This window comes from Bison bison, unplaced genomic scaffold (genome assembly GCF_000754665.1).
Source record: "Bison bison bison isolate TAMUID 2011002044 unplaced genomic scaffold, Bison_UMD1.0 scf7180017864309, whole genome shotgun sequence".
NCBI classification, from domain to species: domain Eukaryota; kingdom Metazoa; phylum Chordata; class Mammalia; order Artiodactyla; family Bovidae; genus Bison; species Bison bison.
The window spans coordinates 8483466-8501326 of record NW_011494881.1 but is presented as its reverse complement, the minus strand read 5'-3'; the positions used below and the strand labels follow the sequence as shown (position 1 = coordinate 8501326).

Sequence of the window (17861 nt, the reverse complement as noted above, 5' to 3'; positions counted from 1 at the left end):
AAAAAAAAAGTGTACAAATGAACTTATCTACAAAACAGAAATACAGTTACACATGTAGGAAACAAAACTTGGTTACCGGGGGAAAGGGCAGGGGAGATAAATTAGGAAATTGTGATTGGTATAACACACTACTATATATAAAATAGATAACTAATAAAGACCTAACTGTAATTGAACTCGATTCAATGCTCTTTAATGGCCTTTATGGTAAAAGAATCTTAAAAAGAGTGATATATGTATATGTATAACTGAGTCACTTTGCTGTACAGCAGAAACTAACACTACAGTGTTAATCAGCTATACTCCATTAAAAATTACATTAGTTTCAGGTGTACAACAAAATGATTTGATATTTACATACATTGTGCTACAGGAAATAAGAATACAAAATAGAATTTTACAGTAAATAAATAAAGGCTTTTCTAACCAAAGACTTGCATGTTGACTGTAAGAATTATAATCAATAAGACAATCAAATAAGCACAAAAACTTAACAAGAACTTCACAAAACTAGATATTCAAATGTTAATAAGCAGACGAAAATGTGCCCCACCTCATTACAATAGGAAAATTTTAATTAAAAGCACAATGACATACTAGTATATACTCACCAGAATGACAAAACTAAAAAGATGGATAGTATCAAATGCTGGTGAAAATGTGAGGGGGAAAAGTCATTCTATATAAATTAGTACCGTCAGTTTGGAAAATTCTGAATTGTTAACTATGGTAGTGGTTACATAAACATATGCATTTGTCAAAACACAGAAAGTGACACTATAAGGAGTAAATTTTTTACTTATTTAAAAAACAATTATCCTTCAATTAAAAAATAAATTAAAAAAAAAACCCAGATATGAAAGGAAATCAAAGTAGAATACAAACTCTAATAAATATAACTATTACAAATGAATAATGTAACCATATTGAAGTGGATGGAATAATAAGAACTAACTTAGAGTTACTTTTGGATAACACCATCTTGACTGCAGGGAGATCAAACCAGTCAATCCTGAAGGACATCAGTCCTGAATATTCAATGGAAGGACTGATGCTGAAACTGCTATATTTTGGTCACCTGAAGCAAAGAGCTGACTCATTGGAAAAGACCATGATGCTGGGAAAGATCGAGGGCAGGAGAAGGGGATGACAGAGGATAAGATGGTTGGATGGTATCACTGACTCAATTGACATGGTTTGAACAAACTCCGGGAGTTGGGGATGGACAGGAAGGCCTGGCGTGCTACAGTCCATGGGGTCACAAAGAGTCGGACACGACTGAATGACTGAACTGAACTGAACTGACTAGATACCACAGGGTCAAAGACAAAAATAACTGTAAACTAACACTGTATGTCAAGGAAATATGTTTCACACAAGGGTATGGGAAAGCAATTAAAAACTACTTTGTTGTTTAGTTGCTAAGTTGAGTCCAATTGTTTTGTGACCCCATGGACTGTAGACTGCTAGGCTCCTCTCTCTATGGGATTCCCCAGGCAAGAATACTAGAGTGGGTGGTCATTTCCTTCCCCAGAGGCTCTTCCTGACCCAAGGATTGAATATGCATCTCCTATATTGGCAGGCAGACTCCTTACCACTGCGCCACCAGGGAAGCTCAAAAACTACTTTAGGATGAAAAAAATAGTAAGTATAGCTTATATAACAAAACCAGAAATTTCAATATCAGAGTGAGAAGTTATAAATAAGGAAAGGAAGACGGTCAGAAAGAACTTTATTGTGCCAACAATAAAATGGAATCAAAGGTATCAGTCTGAACTCATGGAATTTAAATATATACATGGATAGAGAAATAAATATAAACAGGTGTAGAGTCATGGGTCAGAGAAGGCAATGGCACCCTATTCCAGTACTCTTGCCTGGAAAATCCCATGGACAGAGGAGCCTGGTAGGCTGCAGTCCATGAGGTCGCCAAGACTCGGACACGACTGAGCGACTTCACTTTGACAGGACTGAAGCGACTTAGCAGCAGCAGCAGCAGCCAATCTATTTGTAAGAGGGCCTAGAAGCAATGATTCTTAAGTAGCAATGAGCATATCTAGTACCCAGATTTGGGTTTCTAAAAACATGTGCTAGTAAAAGGAGCTGGGGTTATTTGAAGAAGTAGTTGAACATCTTATGTTGTGAAAAAGGAAGGTAGTGCTTAAAAAAGTATGGGGACAGAGCAGGATAAAAAGCCTATATATTGGGTGATTCTATTTTAAAAAGAAGCAAAACAAATTGTGAGCAGTAGAAGTGAAAATAATGGGTAAATTTGGTGGGGGTAATGATTTAGGAGGGGAGTACAAGGTGTGGGTTCTAAAGCACTAGAAGGGTTCTTCTACTTGATTTGATGGTCACTGGCATAGGTATGAAAATCGTAGGTATGATGTGCCAACATAATGAAAATCTGAACCAGTTGTGTATCCGTACTATATTTCAAAACAAACCATATAATCTATTTTATATTTTGATTACAGTGGCTGTTCCATGTTAATTGGTAAAATATATGTGCATTCTACCATATGTAATCTATACCTTAATAAATCTGATTAAAGGTCCTTTAAAAATAAATTCTATGATGAGGAGAACATTTGCCTAGTGTAGGCTGTCTTCCATTTTGCTTTCTAGCTTTGATAGAAAGGTGGGTGTTCAAAGAAGTCTCATTTCTTGACAAGCCTGAGATCACTAAACCATACAAACCATGCCCCAAAGATAATACTTTGTCAGGAACAAGACAGTTTCACATATGTCATTTTAAATTATTTTGAACCTCTGGATTAAAGAACTTTGTCTTTTGTGGTTACAAAACATTTTAAATGGAACATGAATTAATAAGTTACCTTTTTACGTTAATAGTTAAGAAAAATACATATTGTGTAAAACCTTATCTGGTAAGAACTTTTTCCTAAGAATGCCATGCATAGATGTTCGGAAAGAATGCTACTTAATTTGTTCCATCCACATCATTACCAGTACCTATGCCAATAAGAACAAGATTTAAAATTGGTTTGGCTGTAGTGGAGAACATTTTCAAAGTGATTTATAATAATATTTTATAGCAGTAGCAGTTGTGATGATGTGCTGACATTATTCTTTCAGCTGCTGAGATTGTTTTTCCTTTAGAGTTCGCATTTTCTTTTGCACACCTTCTGTGCTTTATGCCTACCAGAATTGCAAATCACACTGAGCTTTTCTTAGAGAGTAATAGACAGCCTTGAGTGTTTTCAAAGAACATGAAAACTTAACTAGCAAATGGGGTGACAAGTTTAAGGACTCAAGAACATGAAAACAAAAAACTTCAATAACCCCATTTACTCATAAGAAAATGACAAAAGACACTATGATGTGTCTATCCTAAATTACGAACTTCCCAGAGGCAGGAGACTATTTAAAGTAGTATGTATATAGATTGCTTTTTATTGTGGATGAGTCCTTGTTACTTTGTGATTTATTGAGAAGGAGAAGGATTCAACAAGGCCTGACTTATTGAGGCATCAGATGCTTAGCTGCTAAAAGATTTTGTTTCCATTATCCCACAGGATCATAGAACTTGAAGCAACGTTATCAAATCACCTAATCCAGTGGCTCTCAAAGTGAGAGAAGAGGATAGTAGCATTGCTATATCACCTAAGGGGCTTCCCTGGTGGCTAAAACAGTAAAGAATCCGCCTGCAATGCTGGAGATCTGTTTAAGATTCCCTGGGTCAGGAAAATCCCCTGGAGAAGGGAATGGCTATTCTAGTATTCTTGTCTGGAGAATTTCATGATCAGAGGAGCCTGGCAGGCTACAGCCCATGGGGTTGCAGAGTCGGACTTGACTGAGTGACTAAGTGCACACACATTATCACCTAAGGGAGTTTTTTCAACAAATTCACAACCTTGCACTTCTCTTCCCCCAGACTCTATCACCTCCATTCTTATACATCTTCTTGAGGATATATATTCTAACTCCTCACAGGGATGTATCAGGTTGAGGGGAAGGTGTTTTTATGAAGGGAGGGCAATATTTACCAAAAGCCCATTAGGTGATTCTAATATAACAGCACCAGTTTTCCAATTGAGAACCTCTGACCTAGTCTGTTTTTTTCTTTTAGGGCACAATTACAATTCAAACAGATCAGAAAGCACTCTGGAAGTATTCAGAAAAGTCTACAGCTTATTCTTCAGTGTCCCTATTTTATTGTCTCATAACAGCTACTGTGTAAAATGTGTTATTTTCAATTCAGAACAAAAGTCCTATTGCTTCTTCCAATTTTCTATGATATATTTAGTACAGAAACTTGGAAAAACTTAAACTTGCTATGAAGATATAAATATGTATATATGTGCATATATGTACACATTTATACATGTGTATGTAGAAAATCTTTTTTTCCACTACAATCCTTATTTTAGTAAGATTATATTTATGTTAATATTTGAAGACCTTATTAGCAGCTGCTTTGCGGTAGGTAATCTTCAGTTTTAGTTTTTCTAAAGTTTATAGACACAGAAATGATTTCCCTAACCTGACTCCCATGTTGCCAACAGGTTCATTCAACATTTATTAAAAGGATCAAAATGGATAGAATCAACTTTTCTTTCCTGCCTTCATCCCTAGTCTCTTGCTCATTATTTTCCAGTCCCTCTCCAATCCCCTCACTCCCCAAAAAGCTCAGAACTCAATTAGCCTGCAAGCAATGAACCAATGATTACTATGTGACAAAACCTCTGGGCTGGAAGGACAGAGGATGGATTCCCAAATGAAATAGAAGTGACCAAAAACAAAACAAAAAAAAAAAGGAGTAAGTGGAAAAGTCTTTAGATTCACAAGCAATTTATGGAAGAGGAATTCAAAGAATTGCATTTATAATATAAGAGAAAACAGTTTATTGACTCTATCTCAAAAGGAGAAAGGTCTCCAGAATTAAATACCAAGAAACTAATTTTGTTACATTATTGCCAAATGCCACAAACTTAGCAATGATCATTTAAAAGTACTCTACAGCACAAGGTTTAAGGAACAATGATTCCTAATTAGTGTTTTAATAAGTGTGTTAGCATTGCCTTGTAACATTCTGGAATGTCACTTACAGTAAATTAAGGGATACTTTCTTTCCCCATCTTCCATTAGTATTTTAATGCTAGGAGGTGGGAAAAAGCTGATCCATATTCAAGAGGGAAGGAGGAAAAACAATAACAAATTGGCATCTCTTCTGTGAATTGCCCCACAGGCCAAGCATTTTTATGTTCTTAATCATTATTAAATGACTTAACATGACACCCAGAGCCTGGCAAATGATTGCATCCTGACATAAGAACGAATTACAAATGAAATGAAAGATCAAGCCGTATTAGAGGATTGCCTCTGGGAAATGAAAATCTTTAATTCTCTTTTATTATTGACATTTATTTGGCTGCCATGAATAACAACACAGCAAAGAGATTCAGCTATGCTTCTGCATTGAATAGCTTATCCCAGGGCTCAAAACTGCATTAACATTTATCATGTTTGCTTTTGTAGCTGACACCACTGAACAGATTCTCTATCCATCTTGTATTTATCATGCATTGCAGATATAGTGCATCCTCTAATTTAAGTTCATTTTCATAGAGTAGGAACAGCAAAGATTAGCCAGTGTCTTTCCTCAAATAAATTCCTGCTGGTAAGCATCCCTAAGCATGGTTTAATAGATTTAATAAAGAACAAAATGAGTTGACAAGGAAATTCAGTCATAGGAAGGGGAGGCTAATTTTAAAGGTTTCAATTTTGGGAAAATTGTGCAAATTCACAATGAGGAAGACACTTGTACAATATGTAGATCTGGAATATATAAAGCCTTAAAATAAATGTCTCCATAAAGAGCAACAAATTGCATGTTTTGAATCTGAAGGCAGTATACCAGTTCCTGTAAGATAAAAAAATCTGCATGTTTTTCACTTTTCCAAAAAGAGTTCATTGCTAAGACAGGAAGAGGCCACATGGTATAGGAAGACAGCAATCCAGGTAGTTATTATTAATGCAGGGCTATCTTTTCATGACCCTTTTCTCCCTTGTACACATTTACAACATAGCTTTTCCTGTCACAACAATTAAAGATTATATACTACCTGGTGCCTTTGCTTACATGATCCTCTTTGACTGGACTGCCCTCCTTTCTTTAAGTTCCTCCCAAAATTCAAGACTTAGCAAGGATATCAATGTGTCTTAGGAAAGGTCCTTAATAACTCTGAATTTTGTCTGAAAAATTTTTTTTTTACTTTTCTTTCTGTTTCATTTACTTTTAATTATGGAGACTTTAAAACATATGAAGAAGTGGAAGTAATAACATAATAACCATCCCCCATATATCCATCACCCAGCTGCTACAATTATTAACTCATGACAAACCTACTTCTATAACAGTTATAAAATAGATGGCTGAGTAAAAACAGAAATGAGGTTTTCTTCTTGAAGTTTAAAAATAAGAAAGTAACTTATTTCTGAATTCTACTTGCTCATAATCAGATAAGTTTATTTTATTCAAGCATGATACTTGGTAAGTAAAATTTATTTATTTATCTATTTTCAGGAAAGACATTTCTAGACTGACAATATCTCCAAAATTTCAAAACAAATAAACAAAATCAAAGTGGATTTACTCAACTGAATTTTAATAAATATAAGTTCTTGAAAGATTTTTTTACTGGGAGAAGACAGCTGTATTTATTAAAATAAACAATAAAAGGTACATTTTTACAGACATAGAACAAACAGTCCTCAAATTTGCAAAGGACCACAAACTACCCTGAATAGCAAAGCAATCTGGAGAGAAAGAATGAGGCTAGAGGCATCACACTTCCCGATCTCAAATGACATTACAAAGGTAGAGTAGTCACAGCAGTACAGTTCTGCAGAACAAGACACACACACAGGCGAATGGAACAGAACGGAGCCCAGAGACAAACATGCGCATAAAGTCAATTCATTTATGACAAAAGAGCCAAGAGGACACAAGAGGGAAAAGATAGTTTCTTCACAATAAGTGGTATTGGGAAAACCAGACAGCCATAGGCAAAAAGAATGAGACTGGACCACCATCGTGCAACATACATAAGCATCACCTTAAGGTGAATGAAAGACTGGAAGCCAAGACTTGAAATCAAACAACTGTTAGAGGGAAACAAAGGGAGTAAGCCCTTGACATTGGTCTTGATGATGAATTTTTGGATTTGACACCAAAAGCAAAGGCTAAAATAACAATAATAAGTGGGAGTTAAAACTAAAAAACCTCCTATATAGCAAAGGCAACTATTAACAAAGTAAAACGCAACCTACAGAATGGGAGGAAATATCTCCAAGTCATATACCTCATAAGGGGTTAACATCCAAAATACATAAAGAACTCATACAACTCAACAGCAAAAGAGCAAACAATCCAATTTAAAAAGGGACAGAGGATCTGAACATACAGTTTTTCAAAAGAAGACAACAGATGGCCAATAAGTACATGAAAAAGGTACTAAAAATAACTACTCATCAGGAAAATACACATCATGCTTGGGGCTGGTGCACTGGGACGGCCCAGAGGGATGGTATGGGGCGGGAGGAGGGAGGAGGGTTCGGGATGGGGAACACATGTATACCTGTGGCGGATTCATTCTGATATTTGGCAAAACTAATACAATTATGTAAAGTTTAAAAATAAAATAAAATTAGAAAAAAAAATAAATAAATAAAACACTTTAAGAAATTAAAAAAAAAAAATTATAATGAGGTATCATCTCAGACCTGTTAGAATGGCTAAACTACCATAAAGATAGGAAATACCTGTTGGCAAGAATGTGGATAAAAAGGCACCTTTTTGTACTGTTAGTGGAAATGTAAATTGGTGCCGCTGCTATGAAAAACAGTATGGAGGCCCTTCAAAAATAAGTAGAACTACCATAAGATTCAGCAGTTCTACTTCTGCGTCATGAACGAAACAAAAACACTAACCCAAAGAGATATCTGCACCCCCATGTTCGCTATAGTGTTATTTATAATAGCCAAGACATGGAAAACACCTATGTGTCCACTGATAGACATTTAGGATGGACAGACTTCAGAATGGATAAAAATAATGTGGTATATATACATCAGCTCACGCATGTGTGCACACACACGGTGAAATATTATTTAGCCACAAAAAAGGAAATGCTAGTATTTGAAACAATATGAATGAAACTTGAGTACTCTACACTAAGCAAAGTAAGTCAGACAGACAAAAACTGCATGATCTCACTTATATGTAGAATTAAAAAAAAAATAATAAAAAACTCCAAGTCACAGATACAGAGAACAGATTGGTGGATGCCAGCAGCAGGAGTTGGAGGAGGGGGTGACAGTGCGTAAAGTACATGGAGGAGATGTTAAAAAGAAAAATGTACACTGCTTTGAGTAATTTATAATAGAAAGTATATAACATTTTAAAATAATGATTAATCTCCATAATACCGGGTTTTCCCCACAGCTTCCCCACGTACCTGTAGCCAGTATGGTGTCCTCTCTCCCTTGGGTGAAAATCACAATTCGCTGCCTCTTTGAGTTGACTTTTGGCAGAGCCTGTGTCTTTCTGGCTATTTCTTTAATGTCTTCAGTCTATTAATAGAAAGGAGGAAAAATATGCTCATAACCAATACAATAAACTAAAATTTTATAGTAGATTAAGGATTTAGTTTCTCATGCTCAAAATAAGAGAGACTTGATCATAGAATTACATAAAAATTTTAACTACATACAGAAGTAAACAGAATAGTACAACAATCTTCAAGGAACCTATCATCAAGCTGCAATGATTTGAAATTTATGATGCATCTTATTTCTATTTATCCACCTACCTTTCATATTATTCTTAAGGAAATCTCAAATACTATATAATGCCACATGTAAAATGCTTTATTATGTATTTCTAAAAGGTAATGATTCAAACAAAACCATCTATTATATTATATTTTTAATTAATGATAATTCTTTAATATCAACAGAAGTCAGTTTTCAAATTTCCAATTAATGAGAGATTTGTAAAAAAGAGTATTACTGAATTATTTTAGAGGCTTACAGAGAGAGCATAATTATGCTGATTCTGGAAATAATGCAGTTAATATAATAAATTTTTCAAAGAACTAAAATGAGATGCTAACCATTTTCTAGAGACTTAGCTTTTTTAAAGATAAAGTTTAAAAAAGTACAAATTAGTTCTAGAAACCCTCACGCTGTTTTTCATGATCACACAGGCTGCAAAGTTTTACATCATAAATGTTCTGTCTTGAAATCTAATTCTTGAGCTATGGGTTAGATTTTTAGAATCATGTTTTCAACTTTTTTGAATTAAAAAATGTATTTTCATTAGCTTTTTAAAAAACTAATTTATTTTATTTTTCTGGTTACGCTGGGTCTTCATTGCTGCGTGCACGCTTTCTCTAGCTGCAGTAAGCAGGGGCCATCCTCTAGCTGTGGTGTGCAGACTTCTCACTGCGGTGGCTTCTCTTGCTGTGCAGCACAGATCTAGGCACACGGCTTCAGGAGTTGTGGCTCCTGGGCCTAGAGCTTGCAGGCTCCAGTACTCGTGGCAGGTAGGCCCAGCAGTTGTGGCACGTGGGCTCAGTAGTTGCAGTGAACAGGCTTAGCTGTTCCTCGGCTTGTGGCATCTTCCAGGACCAGGGGCTGAACCTGTGTCTCCTGCATTGGCAGGCAGATTTCTTATCCACTGTACCACCAGGGAAGTCCTCAACAATTTTAGATAATTTAAAAACCCATGTTTGAATTCAGAGGGCTGCTAAAATTGTGCAGGGTCTGGAGTTTGTTGGTAGCTTCTTCTATCACTGTGCAAAGTTTAAAAAAGGTATGGAGAGAGAAATATATACCAGAGTGGAAATATATCTAATAAAAGAAATTAATTAGGATATATAGGACAGAAAAATTTAGGTAGGCAAAGCAGAAAAGTCACAGTGGCTACAGACAACATCAGAAACCATTATGTCTTTAAAGGTATGACAATCTTTAGTGAAATATTTGTATGCTGTTTAGTCACAAAATACTTAAGATTCTGGATGATATATGAATCTAAGCTTCTCCTAAACCTAACATCATGATTCCTGAGGACTGCTATTTCTGAAAAAAAAAAAAAAAATTGTCTTTTGTGGTTGGACAATGCTGCTGACCTTTTAAACATGCTATTTCACTTTTGTTTGCTTATTTTAGAAAAGAACTATGCCTGAAACTCTGATAAGATGAGAAAAGAAATTCCCTCAGTTTGAGGGGAAAGACTATTAAAAATGACCAGTAACATTTGAAAGTGAAATTGCTCAGTCGTATCCAACTCTTTGTGACCCCACGGACTGTAGTCTACCAGGCTCCTCTGTCCATGGGATTTTCCAGGCAAGAATACTGGAGTGGGTTGCCATTTCCTTCTCCAGAAGATTTTCCCAACCCAGGGACTGAACCTGGGTCTCCCGCATTGTAGGCAGACACTTTACCGTCTGAGCCACCAGGGAAGTCTATCCCCCCAAATGACAATGTCTTATAATAATAATGCTTCTAATAAATATATACATTAAAATTACATATAGTATTCAAATCTCTTTACTACAGACATATTTCACTAATATAAGATTTTTGCTTATGATTGAGTACAGTTCATTTTTAGTGAAGATAGGAGGCAAACTCCAGAAAGATTCACTTTACCACCTTAGGAGTAGAATTTTATGCATGTACTGGATGATTTTTAAGTAGAGATCCTTCTTAAAAATGGTATAAGGAATAAATTAAGAGTGAGATTTGGTTGCCTTATACCAACCCTGTGAAAAAAGAGAACGTTTTGTGGGAGTTTTGGTAACCTAATCAAAGCAACATTTTTAACCTGCCTCAAGTTAAACCTTATAAAAACAGCAATTCAAGATTGAAACAAACTTTTCAGATATAAAAGATAAATTTTCACAGAAAGAATAAGCTTTATTCTATTTGTATCCATATCTATACCTTCATTGTGCACCAAATCAAAGTATCCCACACTAAGCTTTGAGGAGTCATTGTTTTGCCCTCAACAGATGATTCCCATCTAGTATAAAATCTTTTCTTAAAACTTCAATTTTGTCTTCCTAACAACATATATTTCGAGTTCTGTAAAACTTGAAAACATGAACCTCTTCCTTATCTCCTGGTAGTTCTTTCTCCCATATATCTGCTCTAACATATCTTAACAGAATGATGAAATTACAACGGATTTTAGAGTATGACACAACTGGATTTACTAATTTTGATGTTGTTGTTCAGTTGCTCTGTCGTGTCTGACTCTTTGCAACCCCACAAGCTGCAGCACGCCAGGCCTCCCTGTCCAACACTCCCGGAGCCTACCCAAACTCATGTCCAATGAGTCAGTGATGCCTCAACCATCAGTGAGATCCAACCATCTCATCCTCTGTTGTCCCCTTCTACTCCTGCCCTCAATCTTTCCCAGCATCAGGGTCTTTTCAAATGAATCAGCCCTTTGCATCCGGTAGCCAAAGTACTGGAGTTTCAGCATCAACATCAGACCTTCCAATGAACATTGACTATAGGAAAAACCATAGCTTTGATTATATGGACCTTTGTCAGCAAAGTAATGTCTCTGCTTTTTAATATGCTGTCTAGGTTGGTCATAGCTTTTCTTCCTATTTGTGTGACCTCAAATAGTAAATTTTTATACACAGAAGATCTGTATAAAAAAGATCTTAATGAACTGGATTACTACAATGGTGTGGTTAGTCACCCAGAGCCAGACATTCTGGAGTGTGAAGTCAAGTGGGCCTTAAGAAGCACTGCTGTTAATAGAGCTAGTGGATGCGATGAAATTCCAGCAGAACAATTCAAATCCCTAAAGGATGATGCCATCAAGGTTCTGCATTCATTATGTCAGCAAATCTGGAAGACCCAGCAGTGGCCCCAGGACTGGAAAAGGTCAATTCTTATCCCAATTCCCAAGAAGGGTAGTACCAAATAAGATGCTAAACACTGGACAGTTGTACTCATCTCCCATGCTAGTAAGGTCATGCTTAAAATCTTGCATGCTAGGCTTCAGCATTATGTGAACCAAGACCTTCCAGATGTCCAAGCTGGGTTTAGAAAAGGAAGAGAAACTAGAGATCAAATTGCTAACATTTGCTGGATTATAGAGAAAGCACGGGAATTTCAGAAAAACATCTATCTCTGTTTCACTGACTATGCTAAAGCCTTTGACTGTGTGGATCATGATAAACTGTGGAAGGCTCCTAGAGAGAGAGGAATACCAGATCATCTTACCTGTCTCCTGAGAAAACTGTATGTGGGCCAAGAAGCAACAGTTAGAACCCTTTACAGAACAAGTGATTGGTTCACGATTGAGAAAGGAGTACGACAGGGCTGTCTGCTGTCACCCTGTCTGTTTAACCTATGCACTGAGCACATCACGAGATATGCCAGGCTGCATGAGTTACAAGCTGGAATCAAGATAGGCAGGGGGAAACATCAGCAACCTTAGATATGCAGATGATACCACTCTAATGGCAGAAAATGAAGAGAAACTAAAGAGTCTCTTAATGAGGGTGAAGGAGGAGAGTGAAAGAGCAAGCTTAAGACTAAATATTAAAAAACTAAGATCATGCATGGCATCCAGCCCCCCTTACTACATGGCAAATAGAAGGGGAAAACACAGAAGTAGTGACAGATTTCCTCTTCTGGGGCTCCAAAATCACTGTGTATGGTGACTGCAGCCATGAAATCAGAAGACGATTGCTTCTTGGCAGGAAAGTGATGACAAACCTAGACAGTGTGTTGAAAAGCAGAGGCATTATACTGCCGACAAAGGTTTGTATAGTCAAGGCTATGGTCCTCCCAGGGGTCATGTACAGTTTTGAGGGCTGGACCATAAAGAAAGTAGAATGCCAAAGAACTGATGCTTTTGAACAGTGCTGCTGGAGAAGACTCCTGAAAGTCCCTTGGACAGCAAGGAGATCAAACCAGTCAATCTTAAGGGAGCTCAACCCTGAATACTCACTAGAAGGACTGAAGCTGAAGCTGCAGTATTTTGGTCATCTGATGCAAACAGATAACTCAGTGGAAAAGTCCCTGAATGCTAGGGAAGATTGAGGACAGAAGGAGGAGAGGCTATCAGAGGATGAGACAGGCTGGATGGCATCACCGACTCAATGGACATGAGTTTGAGTAAACTCTGGGAGTTGGTGATGGAGAGGGAGGCCTGGCATGCTGCAGTCCACGCAGTTGCAAAGAGTTGGACATGACAGGGCAACTGAACAGAAAAGCAGGTAAATATACCTCTCTGAAACTCCATTTTCTTATCTACAAAACTAAGACAATAGTAATTGTCTTAAAAGATGTTGAGAGTAAAGTATGCTAAAATTGGTGGGCAAAAGTCTGAAGAGAAACAGGGTATTTGCTTAGTCTTATAGTATCTCCCTCTAAACTTATTCATTACAGAAGGAAAAATAGAAATGCTAATAGTGAAGAAGGTTGACAGACATCCCTTTACCCCAGGGATCAACTTTAGTGATGCTTAAATTAGTGGGTAAAATGGGATATCTACACAGGTATCACCCCCAAGATATTTTATCAACTACAATGGGAAAATACTTAACTTCATAGAGCATAAATACCACCTTAACCTAGTGATCACAGTTAACATCACCAACAGTAAGACATTGGGATATCATGTATATCCCTGTTATGATGCACTGATAAGGGCACAATGCTGCTGCTGCTGCTAAGTCGCTTCAGTCGTGTCCGACTCTGTGTGACCCCACAGACGGCAGCCCACCAGGCTCTGCCCTCCCTGGGATTCTCCAAGCAAGAACACTGGAGTGGGTTGCCATTTCCTTCTCCAACGCATGAAAGTGAAATCGCTCAGTTGTGTCCGACTCTTTGCAACCCCATGAACCGCAGCACACCAGGCTTCCCTGTTCATCACCAACTCCCGGAGTCCACCCAAACCCATGTCCATCGAGTTGGTGATGCCTTCCTACCATCTCATCTTCTGTCACCCTCTTCTCCTCCTGCCCTCAATCTCTCCCAGCATCAGGGTCTTTTAAAATGAGTCAGCTCTTTGCATCAGGTGGCCAGAGTATTGGAGTTTTAGCTTCAATATCAGTCCTTCCAGTGAACACCCAGGACTGATCTCCTTTAGGACGGACTGGTTGGATCTCCTTGCAGTCCAAGGGACTCTCAAGAGTCTTCTCCAACACCACAGTTCAAAAGCATCAATTCTTCGACGCTCAGCTTTCTTTATATTCCAACTCTCACATCCATACATGACTACTAGAAAAACCATAGCTTTGACTAGGTGGACCTTTGTTGGCAAAGTAATGTCTCTGCTTTTTAATATGCTATCTAGGTTGGTCATGAATTTCTTCCAAGGAGCAAGTGTCTTTTAATTTAATGGCTACAGTCACCATCTGCAGTGATTTTGGAGCCCCCCAAAATAGTCTTCCACTGTTTCCCCATATATTTTTGCCATGAAGTGACGGGACCAGATGCCATGATCTTAGTTTTCTGAATGTTGGACAAACCTAAATTGAGGGACATTCTACAAAATGACTGACAGGCAGTCTTCAAAAGCATGAAGATCATGAACAACAAGGAATGCGTGAGAAATTGTCTGATAAGAAGAGACTAAGAAGACAAATATATGCAATGTGTGACCCTGGACTAGATTGTGGAAGAGAAAAAAGAAATTAGAGGAAAAACTGGTGAAATGAGAATAAATTCTATAGTTCAGTTACTAACACTGTACTAATGTTGACTTCCAGGTTTTGATCATTATACCTTGGTTCTGTAAGATGTTTACATTAGGGGAAGCTAAGTGAAGGTATCCAGAAATTCTCTGCACTATTTTTGCAAATTTTCTGAATCTAAAATTGTTTCAAAATAGAAAGTTTAAATAGTTTTTTTTGTGTGTGTATGAGGAGGAAAAATAAGGTAAGTGAAAGAGCTGAATGTAGTATTTAGCACATGCCAAGTACTTAATAAATATTAATGTATTTCCTATATTTACTGTCATTTAAATATGCTCCAAAACTGTCAAATCCTAAGTTGCCTGAAAATCCCTAGAAAGGACCTCAAGAATTTTTTTTTGGGCTGTGGTGGGTCTTCAGTGCTGCCCATAGGCTTTCTCTAGTTGTAGCAAGTGGGCTCATATTTGTAACACATTTAGTTGCTTAGTTGCTCAGCAATAGGTAGGAACTTCCTGGACCAGGGATCGAACCAGTGTTCTTGCATTTCCAAGAGGTGGATTCTTAACCACTGGCCCACCAGGGAAGCCCTCTGAAGAGTTCTGAGTATTGAGAATTCAATTATGTTATCCAGTAAGGGAGGAGAAAGAGAAAAAAGGAAGAAAAAGTAGAAGGAAGCTCACAATTTAAATATGAGCCATGTATAAACAGCTATGAGCACTCTAAAATACTCATTACCTCTTAACCAGTCTAGACAGTATGTATTATTACTATGTCCCTATTTTATAGATGCAGAAAGCAAGAGCCATGTATATAGCTCTAAAATATTCATTAAATCTTAACTACTCTAGGAAATAGGTGCTATTACTATATCCCCATTTTATAGATGAGGAAATTGAGTCACAGAGAGGTTAAGTAACTTCCCAAGGTCATAAACATACTAAGAAGTGGAGCCAGGACTAGCATCCACAAAGTCTTGATTCCAACACTCTTCCCTGTTATCCACAGATCATACTGCGTCTATGAATTCTGGTTATGTGATTTCTGTTGTGATCACAAAACTAAAGCATCTTCACGTTAAATAATTATATGGAACAGTCACAAGTCACTGCTGATCCTGCATTTAAACATGATATTTTTCTTAATTATTCTGGTTTGTATTTTACCCTAGTGAATTTCAACTTCTGAATTTCCAGATATTTCTCATTTTCCAAGGTCATTTGAAAATCTGATTTCCTCCTCCAATATGTTAGACTGTGAGAAAGAAGTTTAGTTTATAAAGATTACCAGATTCAAGACAGCTGAGCTCAGATTCTGATTCCATTATCTGTTAGCTATGTGACTCTGAACATGTTATGTAGTTTATTTTTTTTCTGTTCAACTGATATGGCAATACATGCCCTACCTACCCCTCCAAGGTTTGTATGAATATTAAATGTATTAATGATATGTTAGAAAATGTTTTGTAAACTTTGAATCATTTCATAAATGTCAAATTATGCTTTTATTGTCATTGGTGGTCACACACTTTAAATTTAGCATTGTTTTCCAAATTAATATATTGTCTTCATTCCATTTTTAACAAGCTGATGATACAAATGTAAAAGAATACTGTCACCACCTATCTACTCCTATAGAAAAGCAAATATGGTGTTCATACATATCGCCCCATTTAATCACACATATTCTGCTTCGTGTAATAATCAGGGTGGTCATACGATGTGTCAGTCTCCATCCTGTCTCATACCACTTCCTCGCCACTCATTCCATTGCAGGTGCACTGGCCTCCTGTCACCACCTGGAGTGCACAGTACATTATGCTCTCTTGTGTCTAAAGTCCTGCGAACTCTTGTTCCCTCTGTCTGGTTTGTTTCCCTGTTGCTTGTTTTGCTTTTTTCTGTCATAGCTAGATATTTGTGTTTTTTAGTTTTACTTCCTCAGAGAGTCACTCCAATGATCAGAGTATCTAAAATAGGAGACTCCCACCTTTTCCTTTACCGTACACTTTCATTATTTCTATCTTGTTTTCAGGGTCTATCGAAGTTCTAGGCACAAAGTAAGTGCTCAGCAAGTATTTGTTGAATGAGTAAGTGATTAAATCAAGAGAATCACGACTATTATATCTCTTTCTGTTAACTGAGTGCTTTTTTAACTGTTATCACTTGGGACTCAGTCACTTAGGGAAGCAGCACTGTACTCTATCAACAAACATGATCTAATTTAGTGTCTCATTTCCAGAAACTCTTGGCGATCGTTCACTGTGCATTCTTTCTATTTGTGAGGAACACAGGAACATTAGAAAAATCTTGGAGAACTTTTGGTAATCAATACCTTCTGAAACTCTCTGTGGACTTACTATCCAGTGCTAATCAATGGAAGTTTCTGTGAGGATGTCATGATCTACATCTGTCCAATATGGTAGTTACTATCTACATAGGCATGCACTTGAGATGTGCCTACAGACTAAGGAACTGAACTCGTAATTTTATTAAATTTAAATAGCCACACATGCCTTGTGGATGCCTATTGGATAGCACTTTCAATACTTTCTTCTCTCAGTGGTATAAGATGATAGAGCTGTCATTGGTCAGAGAAAGACTACAAGCCTGGAAGTCTCTGGGCAGAGTCATGGGCTGCAGGGAAGTGGGAAAATGGAAAAGGATTGCTTTATTTCCTCTACGGTTAGAAGTATTATATTTTAGAGCTCTAAAATAAGAAAATTAAAATTTGCTGCTTGGAGTAAAACCGAGTAACTGATACAGTAGAAAAGGTGTGAATTCTCTTCATCGTTTGGCATATACTCTATTGCACTGAGAATGAGAACACAAAGAATAGTTTTATTTAGGTTTTGGAGGTATGTTCTTCACTTTAATTTAAACCAATTTTCAATAGCGCTTTTAAGAGGTTTCATAATGAAACATATTGCTAAGTGCCTCATTTCTATTTAGGTTCTAAAAATACAAACCTTTAATCGGTTCAACTTAAGATAAGGTTGGTTTAAAAACACACTGCAGTCTGAACCGATTTTTCAAAATAATAAAAGGCCCCGTGAAACTTTTTACACCAAGAATTGTCATTTTAAATTCTTAGCAGGTCTATCATTTAAATCAGGCACTATGCAATTTTCCCTCAGCCTACATATATATATATATATATATGTATATT

At 37.0% G+C, this 17861-nt stretch overlaps 1 protein-coding gene across 2 annotated transcripts in view; it reads right to left on the bottom strand.

Moving 5' to 3' along the window:
• ADK (adenosine kinase) overlaps positions 1-17861 on the bottom strand; it is a 550542-nt gene that overhangs the window by 84837 nt on the left and 447844 nt on the right. For both annotated transcript variants that reach the window (XM_010852351.1, XM_010852352.1), the window contains exon 9: positions 8484-8598. In XM_010852351.1, the coding sequence (XP_010850653.1) occupies positions 8484-8598 (115 nt within the window). The remainder of the gene's footprint in view (positions 1-8483; positions 8599-17861) is intronic.